At 42.1% G+C, this 14,366-nt stretch overlaps 1 protein-coding gene across 1 annotated transcript; it reads left to right on the forward strand.

Annotated features, from left to right (window-relative positions):
- The first annotated feature begins 3,541 nt into the window (after positions 1–3,541).
- On the forward strand, positions 3,542–14,051 carry LOC106581493 (succinate receptor 1). The gene is made up of 2 exons (XM_014163570.2): positions 3,542–3,615; positions 12,818–14,051. Exons 1-2 carry the CDS (start codon positions 3,613–3,615, stop codon positions 13,769–13,771), a joined length of 957 nt encoding a protein of 318 aa, XP_014019045.2. The 5' UTR covers positions 3,542–3,612; the 3' UTR covers positions 13,772–14,051.
- Positions 14,052–14,366: the final 315 nt, after the last annotated feature.

The following is a 14,366-nucleotide window of genomic DNA, read 5'->3' on the forward strand; positions in this document are numbered from 1 at the left end:
AAGAGATCAGTCTGTCATTCATTGCTATGATCATTCTTCTTCTAAATAAGCTTTCCCTTTTCCTTTCTTTCTGTGCAACCCAATGTTTAAATATACTGGTAAAGTAACCAGGTTGTTAGCTAGCTAGCTAGTGAGGTAACATGACTGAACAAGGTGTACTGGTAAAGTAACCAGGTTGTTAGCTGGCTAGCTAATGAGGTAACATGACTGAACAAGGTGTACTGGTAAAGTAACCAGGTTGTTAGCTAGCTAGCTAATGAGGTAACATGACTGAACAAGGTGTACTGGTAAAGTAACCAGGTTGTTAGCTAGCTAGCTAATGAGGTAACATGACTGAACAAGGTGTACTGGTAAAGTAACCAGGTTGTTAGCTAGCTAGCTAGTGAGGTAACATGACTGAACAAGGTGTACTGGTAAAGCAACCAGGTTGTTAGCTAGCTAGCTAATGAGGTAACATGACTGAACAAGGTGTACTGGTAAAGCAACCAGGTTGTTAGCTAGCTAGCTAATGAGGTAACATGACTGAACAAGGTGTACTGGTAAAGCAACCAGTTTGTTAGCTAGCTAGCTAATGAGGTAACATGACTGAACAAGGGGTACTGGTAAAGTAACCAGGTTGTTAGCTAGCTAGTGTTAGAATAATTTGTATGTGTTAGGAAAATGACTTAACTGTTCCACTCTGAAATTATAGAATAGGGTTGTATGTTTGAGAATGATGGGAAGATAAAATCAGGATATGGGGAGATCGGTTAGGATTGTAAAACTTTGAGGTTATATCCTTTAGTAGGGATGTAAACAAAGTGAAGTTGTAGAGTAGGTAATGGATTTTCATTGGAGGGTTTCAAACAAAGAGGGTCATAAAGGGGGAGAGGAGGTGAAAGCCCTGATGAATGTGGCAAGTTTTATGGTTCTTTGTGGTGAGTGGAAAAGTACTGGTTGTTTGAGAAGGGAGTGGTCTAAAGATAGGAATATGTGTGACTGAGTCCTAATTTTTGACTTTAGAACGTTCTCTGAATAAACTGTACAAACCTTTTGCAGAATGCTGAGTCCTTGCCTAATTATTATTAACCCAGTGTCTTACAAACCTTGGGGATTATTCAAGGCTTATTGATTGTTAAGTATTATCATTGGGATTCGAAAATTCCCGTAACACTAGCTAATTAGGTAACATGACTGAACAAGGAGTACTGGTAAAGTAATCAAATCCCGGTGAGAGATTTATGAAGACGGCTTCAAGGGGTACTGAATTTCCTCATTTGGCTTTAGTTTTTTAGCTTGGCCTTTAAGAAATGCAGCAGCCTTGACTGAAGCTAAACCAGAGTGGTTTTGGGAGGGTGGTTTAATGTGGATGTCCCTTGTGTCTGTGTGTTCGTACGTGGCATGCATTTGTTCATTAATACACTGAGTGTACAAAACATTAAGAACATCTTAACATTCAGTTGCACCCTCTCCTTTTTCCTTCAGAACAGCCTCAATTCGTCGGGGAATGGACTCTACAAGGTGTCAAAAGCGTTCCACAGGGATGCTGGCCCATGTTGACTGCTTTCAACAGTTGCGTCAAGTTGCCTGGATATCCTTTGGGTGGTGGACCATTCTTGATACACACAGGAAACTGTTGAGCATGAAAAACCCAGCAGTGTTGCAGTTCTTGACACAAACCGGTGCACCTGGCACCTACTGCCATACCCCGTTCAAAGGCACTTAAATATTTTGTCTTGCCCATTCATCCTCTGAATGGCACACACACACAATCCAAGTGACATCAATCAGGAATTATAGATTTCACCTGGAGTCACCTGGTCAGTATGTCATGGAAAGAGTAGGTGTTCTTAATGTTTTGTACACTCAGTTGTACATTATTACAATAATAAAAAAATGCATCTGTAAACTTAGCAGATATCACCATCTAGAGGCTTAGACTCTGACATAAACAACTGTCACTCCTACAACAGGTGGTTTAAGGACACACATATTTTCACCTCTCCCTCTCTCTGCAGAAAAAGCTAAATACATATATTGTCACACCTGCTCCCCCCTCCCCAGCATTACACACTCTTACCACCATCATTACGCACACCTGCCCCCCCCCCAGCATTACACACTCTTACCACCATCATTACGCACACCTGCCCCCCCCCCAGCATTACACACTCTTACCACCATCATTACGCACACCTGCCCCCCCCCAGCATTACACACTCTTACCACCATCATTACGCACACCTGCCCCCCCTCCCCAGAAATACACACTCTTACCACCATCATTACGCACACCTGCCCCCCCCAGCATTACACACTCTTACTACCATCATTACGCACACCTGCCCCCCCTCCCCAGCATTACACACTCTTACTACCATCATTACGCACACCTGCCCCCCCCTCCCCAGCATTAATTGTCATTTGCCGTTGTCTACCCCTGTGCTAACACAGTTTCTACCTGTCTGTTCGTGAATAAATGTTCACTTCCCGTACCAGCTTCTCATCTCCAGCATCAGTCACTACATACTGTATCAATATATTTGACTGCATCTGTAAATGTTTCATGCTCTCTCTGTTTCCAAGTAGACTATGTGGTTAGTGCACCTTACTACATCTCTGTTGCCAGAATATGCCATGCACTGCTGGGTCATTGATGGGAGATGGTTTTCATGTATCTCACTCTATCTTCAGAAAAAGTTACAATGTAGTGCAGTGGAGAAGAATATTCTGTATTTTGTACTTATTCTTAACTGGTTGAATTGCTATTTCTACCCTGTAGGCACCTGCAACTAACCACAGGTGAGTTAAAGTGCACAGTAAAAGATCAAAATTGCCTCCAACCAAATTAATTACAATTTAGAATTATTTAGTACAGGACAATTTTGAAGTTGATGTGAAAAATGTCAATTTCATGTATGTTTGTTTGTTTGTCCTGTGCGGTTGTAAATTAAACAAATACACATTTTAAACACCAAATGTTTTTATTTTATTTTTCCATTTCAACGTATTTAAAAATAAATAGTGGAACATGTAAAGGTGCCAATATATTTCACTGCATCTGTAAATGTTTCATGCTCTCTCTGTTTCCAAGTAGACTATGTGGTTAGTGCACCTTACTACATCTGTTGCCAAAATATGCCATGCACTGCTGGGTCATTGATGGCTGCTGCGTCATTGATTGGAATCTTTGCCTTCCAAGTGCAACACTGTAGGTTGCAAAATAACACCAACTTCCATGTGTGTCATATCCTTCGATGCATGCTAGCATATATCAAGATATATGCTTTAATATGCTAACAATGAGACCATCTTGATAACTCCTCATACAGAATGAATGGCACAAGGACAAATGCAAATATCTATGTAACCTGATTCATTAGCAAGCCAAAACCACAACATATGAAACATATTTACTAAATTAATCTATGATAAGTTTTATTTGAGCCTAACTGGTTTGCATGTTCCAACATGTCTGCTTGTAAAGCCACAATGCAAAAAGGTGTTCTCTGTTGAAACAGTCAGCACTTTCCTCAGCCAGCCAGTATTGATTAGTTTGCAGCCTGTTTGCAGTCAAAATACAGTAGCTTCATTCACTGCCTACAAAAGACTCCTACCACACAAGACAGAACAATGGTAAGACACACCTGTTAATTAAATAATATGTCATAAAGAAGAGATGATTGAGATATCTTAAATTATTTATCAAATGTATGCCAATATGTTATGTCATGTTTCACTGTGAAATCACACGTTTATATAAAAAATAAAATCTCTATGAGACCCACTGTACTGATTGGTACAGTAGTTTGTGAAAGTTGAAGGTTAGGTTGGCTGTATTTATTGACGTTTGTACACTGCCTATGGTATCTACTAACACATAATAGAATGCGGCACTTGTATTATTGATGCACTAGATGCGAGAGTGAGTCAAGGTTAGTGAATGAAATAGCTACAGTGTTGAGGTTAAGGACCGAATGTTATTTATTACTGAACAAAAATATAAACGCAACATGTAAAGTGTTGGTCCCATGTTTCATGAGCTGAAATAATGCACAACAAGCTTATTTCTCTCAAATTTGTTTACCTCCCTGTTTGTGAGCATTTCTCCTTTGCCAAGATAATCCATCCACCTGACTGGTGTGACATATCAAGAAGCTGATTAAACAGCATGATCATTACACAGGTGCACCTCTCTATAAATAACCAGACAAATACATTTGCAGACCTATTAGATATACAGTACCAGTCAAAAGTTTGGACACACCTATTCATTCAAGGGTTTTCCCTCATATTTCTCCTTATAGAGAAGACCTCAAAAATATGAAATAACACATATGGAATCATGTAACCAAAAAAGTGTTAAACAAATCAAAATATGTTTTATATTTAAGATTAAGATTCTTCAAAGTAGCCACCCTTTGCCAATGATGACAGCTTTGCACACTCTTGGCATTCTCTTATGTAAAAAATAGTAAAAAATAAAGAAAAACCTGTGAATGAGTTGGTGTGTCCAAACTTTTGACTGGTACTGTATAAAATAAATAAACATAGTGCAGTGTAAAACAATGTAATACACAAATCAAGTGATGAAGAGAAGAGACACAAGGTAAACACCAGTAACATGGAAATGAGGAAATGAGTCAATGGAAAACAATGTAATACACAGATCAAGTGATGAAGAGAAGAGACACAAAGTAAACAAACACCAGTAACATGGAAATGAGGAAATGAGTCAATGTAAAATAATGTAATACACAGATCAAGTGATGAAGAGAAGAGACACAAAGTAAACACCAGTAACATGGAAATGAGGAAATGAGTCAATGTAAAAAGTCCAGTAAGTGATCCACCACATTAACGTGTGAATAAGAAAAGCAAACCAAATCAAAATCAAATTTGTCACATGCGCCTAATACAATAGGTGTAGACTTTCCCGTGAAATGCTTACTTACAAACCCTTAACCAACAATGCAGTTCAAGAAATAGAGCTAAGAAAATATTTACCAAATGATGATAAGAAAAATAATAAAGTAACAATAACGAGGCTGTATACAGGGGGTACCGGTACCGAGTCAATGTGCGGGGGAACAGGTAAGTCGAGGTAATATTCAGTGGCTATTTTAGCACGTAAATCTTGGTGGTGGAAACTACATTTTTGTTGTTGATGCATGCCAGCAAAGGCACTACACATCACTAAACAATACATTAATTGCACTATAACGGTGACAAACGGTGCCCACAAACTGTTAGGGCCTACATAAAGCTGTTCCAACAGCAGAGCTTTCTTTTCAGAACCATGCAGTGAATCCGTACCACCGCTACACCTGGTTATCAGCGGAGCCTTGTCTGACAGCAAAACAGTTCATTCAGCCTCATTTACTGCCTTTTTAAAAAACTTAGCTTGCTTGAACAAATGTGGTTTCTATTGACAATTGAACAGGAAGGTGGTGTGAATTTTTTTTACACCAAACTTTGTCATCAAAGTCTGGCATTCTCGGGATTTATGGTGCTTTCAAGACAAATGGGAACTCAGAAAAAAACAAGGTCGAATCATGACTTCAGTTATCTTGAGGTCGGAGCTCTAGAAAGAGGCTGTAAGAACCGACGCCAGAGAAGAGAAGGAGGTAGCAGGGGAGTCAACAGTTAATAAGGAACAGACATGAAACAAGACCGGCACAGCGTCAGCACACGGGCAAAACAACAACATTCGACAATCATTGCAGCAGCGGGGAACAGAGATGAGGAACTGACAAATATAGTGGAGGTAATAAACAGGTGATTGAGTCCAGGTGAGTCCAATAATACGCTGATGCGTGTGATGGGGAAAGGCAGGTGTGCGTACTGATGGTAGCAGGAGCACGTAAGCGCCAGCGAGGGGGAGCGGGAGCAGGTGTAACAGAGGCCTGAGTTCCCAACTTATAATTCTGAGTTGGATGACTGTTCAAAAGGTATTTTCCCAGTCAGAGATAATTTTTTTCCAGAGTTCCCGGTTGTCTTGAACTCACTGAAGTCTAGGATTTATGAGTTCTGAGTTTCCAGTTGTTTTGAACGCGGCAGAAGCCATGCTGGATTGACAGCATGGCCAATGTATTCAACCTTTTCTAGCCCATGGCATTGCATGTGAATGTTTATCCTTTTAATAAACTAGGAAAAGAGACCCTTAAACCCAGACTTGGACCACACACCGTCTACACTGAATTGCAGGGTAGTGATTGCTTTGCAACGCTTGCAGTTAGCCAATGATTCCTTTCAAACCACTCATTGTTCAACTTGCGATGTGCAACTTGTTGTGTAATGTTTATGTTCAATGGCAGATGAGCACCGATACGTTTAATCTATAATTTCTCTTCATATGACAAGGATGGAAAAGTATTTTCCAGTCAATTGTTGACCTGATTCATGAGGATGACTGCTTGTCTAGCTTGCTAGCTAAGATTTTGAAAGTATGACGTTGACATGATGTCACGCCCTGGCCATAGAGAGGGTTAAATTCTCTATTTTGGTTAGGCCAGGGTGTGACTAGGGTGGGCATTCTATGTCCTTTTTTCTATGTTTTTGTATTTCTTTGTTTTAGCCTGGCTCTCAATCAGGGACAGCTGTACATCGTTGTCACTGATTGGAAGCCATACTTAGGTAGCCTGTTTTCCTTTGGGTTTGGTAGGTGGTTATTTTCTGTTTCGTGAGTATTACCTGACAGAACTGTTTGGCTGTCGTTTTTGTTATTTTGTTTAAGTGTTCACCAGAAATAAATACATGATGAGCACTATCCATGCTGCGCCTTGGTCTACTCTTTCAGACGGCCGTTACACATGATAAGTCCAATCAAATCAAATCAAATCACATTTTATTTGTCACATGCACATGGATAGCAGATGTTAATGCAAGTGTAGCGAAATGCTTGTGCTTCTAGTTCCGACAATGCAGTAATACCTAACAAGTAATCTAACAATTTCACAACTACCTTATACACACAAGTGTAAAGGAATGAATAAGAATATGTACATAAAAGATATAGATGAGTGATGGCCGAACAGCATAGGAAAGACGCAGTAGATGGTATAGAGTACAGTATATACTTATGAGATGAGTAATGTAGTGTGTAAACATTATATAAAGTGACATTGTTTAAAAAGCTAGTGATACATTTATTACATCAAATGTTTTATTATTAAAGTGGCTGGCAGTAGCCACTCAATGTTAGTGATGGCTGTTTAACAGTCTGATGGCCTTCAGATAGAATCTGTTTTTCAGTCTCTCGGTCCCAGCTTTGATGCACCTGTACTGACCTCGCCTTCTGGATGATAACGGGGCGAACAGGCAGTGGCTCGGGTGGTTGTTGTCCTTGATGATCTTTTTGGCCTTCCTGTGACATCGGGTGGTGTAGGTGTCCTGGAGGGCAGGTGTGGTGTGCAGACCTCACTACCCTCTGGAGAGCCTTATGGTTGTGGGCTGAGCAGTTGCCGTACCAGGCGGTGATACAGCCCGACAGGATGCTCTTGATTGTGCATCTGTAAAAGTTTGTGAGTGTTTTTGGTGACAAGCCAAATTTCTTCAGCCTCCTGAGGTTGACGAGGCGCTGCTGCGCCTTCTTCACCACGCTGTCTGTGTGGGTGGACCATTTCAGTTTGTCCGTGATGTGTACGCCGAGGAACTTAAAACTTTCCACCTTCACTACTGTCCTGTCGATGTGGATAGGCGGCTGCTCCCTCTGCTGTTTCCTGAAGTCCACGATCATCTCCTTTGTTTTGTTGATGTTGAGTGTGAGGTTATTTTCCTGACACCACATTCCGAGGGCCCTCACCTCCTCCCTGTAGGCCGTCTCGTCGTTGTTGGTAATCAAGCCTACCACTGTAGTGTCGTCTGCAAACTTGATTGAGTTGGAGGCGTGCATGGCCACGCAGTTATGGGTGAACAGGGAGTGCAGGAGAGGGCTGAGAACGCACCCTTGTGGGGCCCCAGTGTTGAGGATCAGCAGGGTGAAGATGTTGTTTCCTATCCTCACCACCTGGGGTTGGCCCGTCAGGAAGTCCAGGACCCAGTTGCACAGGGCGGGGTCGAGACCCAAGGTCTCGAGCTTAATGACGAGTTTGGAGGGTACTATGGTGTTAAATGCTGAGCTGTAGTTGATGAACAGCATTCTTACATAGGTATTCCTCTTGTCCAGATGGGTTAGAGCAGTGTGCAGTGTGATTGCGTCGTCTGTGGACCTATTGGGGCGGTAAGCAAATTGGAGTGGGTCTAGGGTGTCAGGTAGGGTGGAGGTGATACGATCCTTGACTAGTCTCTCAAAGCACTTCATGATGACGGAAGTGAGTGCTACGGGGTGATAGTCATTTAGCTCCGTTACCTTAGCTTTCTTGGGAACAGGAACAATGGTGGTCCTCTTGAAGCATGTGGGAACAGCAGACTGGGATAAGAATTGATTGAATATGTCCGTAAACACACCAGCCAGCTGGTCTGCGCAAGCTCTGATGACGCGGCTGGGGATGCCGTCTGAGCCGGCAGCCTTGCGAGGGTTAACATGTTTAAATGTTTTACTCACGTTGGCTGCAGTGAAGGAGAGCCCGCAGTTTTTGGTAGTGGGCCGTGTCGGTGGCACTGTATTGTCCTCAATGCGAGCAAAGAAGTTGTTTAGTTTTTTTGGGAGCAAGACATCGTGGTCCGCGACGGGGCTGGTTTTCTTTTTTGTAGTCCGTGATTGACTGTAGACCCTGCCACATACCTCTCGTGTTTGAGCCGTTGAATTGTGACTATACTTTGTCTCTATACTGACGCTTAGCTTGTTTGATTGCCTTGCGGAGGGAATAGCTACACTGTTTGTATTCAGTCATGTTTCCGGTCGCCTTGCCCTTATTAAAAGCAGTGGTTCGCACTTTCAGTTTTGCGTGAATGCTGCCATGAATCCAGGGTTTCTGTTTGGGGAAGGTTTTAACCTCTATGGGACCGGCGGGACGAATTCGTCCCACCTATGTAACAGCCACTGCCAGCCTGTGGCGCGATTTTCAAAATCTTCAAAATCCTATTACTTCAATTTCTCAAACATATGACTATTTTACAGCCATTTAAAGATAAGACTCTCGTTAATCTAACCACACTGTCCGATTTCAAAAAGGCTTTACAACGAAAGCAAAACATTAGATTATGTCAGCAGAGTACCAAGCCAGAAATAATCAGACACCCATTTTTCAAGCCAGCATATAATGTCACCAAAACCCAGAAGACAGCTAAATGCAGCACTCACCTTTGATGATCTTCATCAGATGACAACCCTAGGACATTATGTTATACAATACATGCATGTTTTGTTCAATCAAGTTCATATTTATATCAAAAACCAGCTTTTACATTAGCATGTGACGTTCAGAACTAGCATACCCCCGCAAACTTACGGGGAATTCGCTAACATTTTACTAAATTACTCACGATAAACGTTCACAAAAAGCATAACAATAATTTTAAGAATTATAGATACAGACCTCCTCTATGCACTCGATATGTCCGATTTTAAAATAGCTTTTTGGTGAAAGCACATTTTGCAATATTCTAAGTACATAGCCCAGGCGTCACGGGCTCGCTATTTAGACACCCGGCAAGTTTAGCACTCACCATAATCATATTTACTATTATAAAAATGTCATTACCTTTTGTTGTCTTCGTCAGAATGCACACCCAGGACGTCTACTTCAATAACAAATGTTGGTTTGGTCCAAAATAATCCATCGTTATATCCGAATAGCGGCGTTTTGTTCGTGCGTTCCAGACACTATCCGAAATAGTAAAGAAGTGTCGCGCGCTTGGCGCAATTCCTGACAATAAAATTCAAAGTATTCCATTGCCGTACGTCGAAGCATGTCAACCGCTGTTTAAAATCAATTTTTACGTCATTTTTTTCGTAGAAAGCGATTGTATTCCGACAGGGAATCTCCTTTTCGGCAAACAGAGGAAAAAATCCCAAAGGCGGGGCGGTCGGGGTCACGCGCATAAGCTAGTGTCTCTTGATGGGCCACTTGAGAAAGGCGATAATGTGTTTCAGCCTGGGGCTGGAATGACGACATTCTCTTTTTTCCCGGGCTATGAGAGCCTATGGAAGACGTGGGAAGTGTCACGTTAGAGCAGAGATCCTTAGTAAATGATAGAGATGGCAAAGAAGTTCCAGAAATGGTCAGACAGGCCACTTCCTGTAAAGGAATCTCTCAGGTTTTGACCTGCCATTTGAGTTCTGTTATACTCACAGACACCATTCAAACAGTTTTAGAAAATTTAGGGTGTTTTCTATCCATATGTAATAAGTATATGCATATTCTAGTTACTGAGTAGGAGTGGTAACCAGATTAAATCGGGTATGTTTTTTATCCAGCCGTGTCAATGCTGCCCCCTAGCCCTAACAGGTTAATAGTCGCTGTGGGTACAACATCACCGATGCACTTGCTAATAAACTCGCTCACTGAATCAGTGTATTCATCAATGTTATTGTCCGACGCTACGTGGAACATATCCCAGTCCACGTGATTGAAGCAATCTTGAAGCGTGGAATCCGATTGGTCGGACCAGCATTAACCTGTTAGGGCTAGGGGGCAGTATTGACACGGCTGGATAAAAAACGTACCCGATTTAATCTGGTTACTACTCCTGCCCAGTAACTAGAATATGCATATAATTATTGGCTTTGGATAGAAAACACTCCAAAGTTTCTAAAACTGTTTGAATGGTGTCTGTGAGTATAACAGAACTCAAATGGCAGGTCAAAACCTGAGAGATTCCTTTACAGGAAGTGGCCTGTCTGACCATTTATTGTCTTTCTTTGACATCTCATTCAATTACAAAGGATCTCTGCGGTAACGTGACACTTCCCACGGCTCCAATAGGCTCTCAAAGCCCGGGAAAAACCTGAATGTCGTCATCCCAGCCCCAGGCTGAAACACATTATCGCCTTTCTCAAGTGGCCGATCAAGGGACAATGGGCATTAGGCGCGTGCACTGGTCGCCCCCGTCTTTGTGTTTTTTCCTCCGTTTGCCGAAAAGGAGATTCCCGGTCGGAATATTATCGCTTTTTTTACGAGATAAATTGCATAAAAATTGATTTTAAACAGCGGTTGACATGCTTTAAGGTACGGTATTGGAATATTTAGAATTTTTTTGTCACGAATTGCGCCATGCGCACGACCCTGATTTACCATTTCGGATAGTGTCTGGGACGCACGAACAAAACGCCGCTATTCGGATATAACGATGGATTATTTTGGACCAAACCAACATTTGTTATTGAAGTAGCAGTCCTGGGAGTGCATTCTGACGAAGACAACAAAAGGTAATCAAACTTTTATAATAGTAAATCTGATTTTGGTGAAGGCTAAACTTGCCAGGTGTCTAAATAGCTAGCCCGTGACGGCTGGGCTATGTACTTAGAATATTGCAAAATGTGCTTTCACCAAAAAGCTATTTTAAAATCGGACATATCGAGTGCATAGAGGAGTTCTGTATCTATAATTCTTAAAATAATTGTTATGCTTTTTGTGAACGTTTATCGTGAGTAATTTAGTAAATTGTTAGTAAATTCCCCGGAATATTAGTTTCAATTTCTCAAGTTGTCAATTTTTTCAGGGTTGCCATCTCCCTGGTGAAAGGCCACTCTGTTACCAAACGGCTCTACAGAGGGAATCTTAAACTTTACAAGATCCCAAAGTGAATGTTGAATACTGGATATTAAAGAAAATCTGTTCAGCTCTGCCTTTTTCTTGGAGTCCCTTCACTCTGTTATCTATTCTAATAATACCTTTCAAGAAATGTGATCGAGTGTGTGGTGGTGATTCATTTAGTTCTGAATGTCACATGCTAATGTAAAAAGCTGGTTTTTGATATAAATATGAACTTGATTGAACAAAACATGCATGTATTGTATAACATAATGTCCTAGGGTTGTCATCTGATGAAGATCATCAAAGGTTAGTGCTGCATTTAGCTGTCTTCTGGGTTTTTGTGACATTATATGCTAGCTTGAAAAATGGGTGTCTGATTATTTCTGGCTTGGTACTCTGCTGACATAATCTAATGTTTTGCTTTTGTTGTAAAGCCTTTTTGAAATCGGACAGTGTGGTTATATTAACGAGAGTCTTGGATTCGCGCCACAGGATTCAACTGGCTGTTACGTAGGTTGCCTATGTAGATATTCCATAAAAATCTGCCGATTCCAGCTACAATAGTCATATACAACATTAGCAATGTCTACACTGTATTTCTGATCAATTTGATGTTATTTTAATGGACAAAAAAGGTGCTTTTCTTTAAAAAACAATGACATTTCTAAGTGACTGCAAACTTTTGAACAGTAGTGTACTGTGGGGACGACGTCGTCGATGCAATTATTGATGAAGCCGATGACTGAGGTGGTATACTCCTCAATAACATTGGATGAATCCTGGAACATATTCCAGTCTGTGCTAGCTAAACAGTCCTGAACTTTAGCATTTGCTTCATCTGACCACTTTTTCATAGACCGAGTCACTTGTGCTTCCTGCTTAAATATTTGCTTATAAGCAGCAATCAGGAGGATATAATTATGGTCAGATTTGCCAAATGGAGGGCAAGGGAGAGTTTTTTACGTGGAGAAAAGTTGTTCTAGAATTTTTTACCCTCTGGTTGCACATTTAACATGCTGATAGAAATGAGGTAAAACCAATTTAAGTTTTCCTGCATTAAAGTCCCCAGCCACTAGGAGTGCCGCCACTGGATGAGCGTTTTCCTGTTTGCTTATGGTGGTATACAGCTCATTGAGTGCGGTTTTAGTGCCAGCACTCCTCTTCTCTCATCTCCCCCTCTCCTCTCCTCTCCTCTCCAGGTGTATAACTGTACAATGCTAAATGACTTCCTGTTGGAGTACTACCTGACTCCCGCCTATGCCCTGGAGTTTGCCCTGGGTTTCCCAAGCAACCTGCTGGTGGTCCTGGGTTATGTGTTCTGCCTGCCAGAGTGGAAGAGCACCAATGTTTACCTGTTCAACCTCGCTGTCTCTGATCTCATCTTTCTGTGCACGCTGCCACGCCTCTCCTACCTGTACGCCAACGCCCAATCAGAAGACAACGTCTTCGGCTGCATCATCAACCGCTATATCCTCCATACCAACCTCTACTCCTCCATCCTTTTCATGGTGTGGGTCAGCATGGACCGCTTCCTGCTCGTACGGCACCCGTCACGACTTCACTTCCTGTTGACCAACAAGGCGGCCCTCTGCTTGTCTCTCATGACCTGGGTGGCAGTTAACATGCAGGTGGCCCCCCTAATGTTCTACATGGTCCAGGACATGCAGAAAGGGAACTGGAGCTTATGTAAGGACTTTGGGAGCCTGGGGGTTATGGAGAACTTGCTGGGATACAGCATGGGCCTGACGGTGACTGGCTACCTGCTGCCTCTGCTGGGGCTTGGCTTCTTCAGCTACCACATCAACCGGCTTCTCCGTGTCCAGGCGGAAGTGATTCAGGGCACGGGGACATCGTTCCGCCGGCCCGTACGGGTGGTCTCTGCTGTAGCGGCCATGTTTCTGGTACTGTATCTGCCCTATCATTTGTTGAGGAATGTGAGGATAGCGTCGCGGCATCCCTGGGCAGGGCTGTCTGACTGCCACAAGATATATATAGAGAGTGCATACATCCTGACCAGGCCGGTGGCATTCGTCCATAGTGTTATTAACCCTGTGTTCTACTTCTTCATGGGAGACAAGTTCAGAGATCTCCTATTGGCCAAGATCAGAAGCCTGGTGAGACAGCTAGAACAAATGACAGGGACCGCAATGTGAGATCCTGTTGGACACACAAACAAACACAAACACACACACACAGTGTCTGGGAAAATATTATGGTATGTCTGTAATATTAATCATGTAGGCATATTTAACCAATGTTGTGATGCCCCGATCTGCCGGGGAGGGTTGGAACTAGCTATGATAAGCAATTTTATGTCTACTATATAAGACCTCAGCATTTCTTGTATTATTGGGCTCTCAACAAGTCACCTACGGGTGGTCGTTGACCAGCTCCTTTATTGCTATTCTTGATAATAAAGATTGATTGTTTGAAAAAAAATAACAAAGTCTCTCTCACTTAACCTGTTAGGGCTAGGGGGCAGCATTGACACGGCTGGATAAAAAAACATACCCGATTTAATCTGGTTACCACTCCTACCCAGTAACTAGAATATGCATATACTTATTACATATGGATAGAAAACACCCAAAATGTTCTAAAACTGTTTGAATGGTGTCTGTGAGTATAACAGAACTCAAATGGCAGGTCAAAACCTGAGAGATTCCTTTACAGGAAGTGGCCTGTCTGACCATTTGTTGAACTTCTTTTCCATCTCTATCATTTACTAAGGATCTCTGCTCTAACGTG

The sequence above is a fragment of the Salmo salar genome, chromosome ssa20, assembly GCF_905237065.1.
Source record: "Salmo salar chromosome ssa20, Ssal_v3.1, whole genome shotgun sequence".
In the NCBI taxonomy this organism is placed as follows: Eukaryota; Metazoa; Chordata; class Actinopteri; order Salmoniformes; family Salmonidae; genus Salmo; species Salmo salar.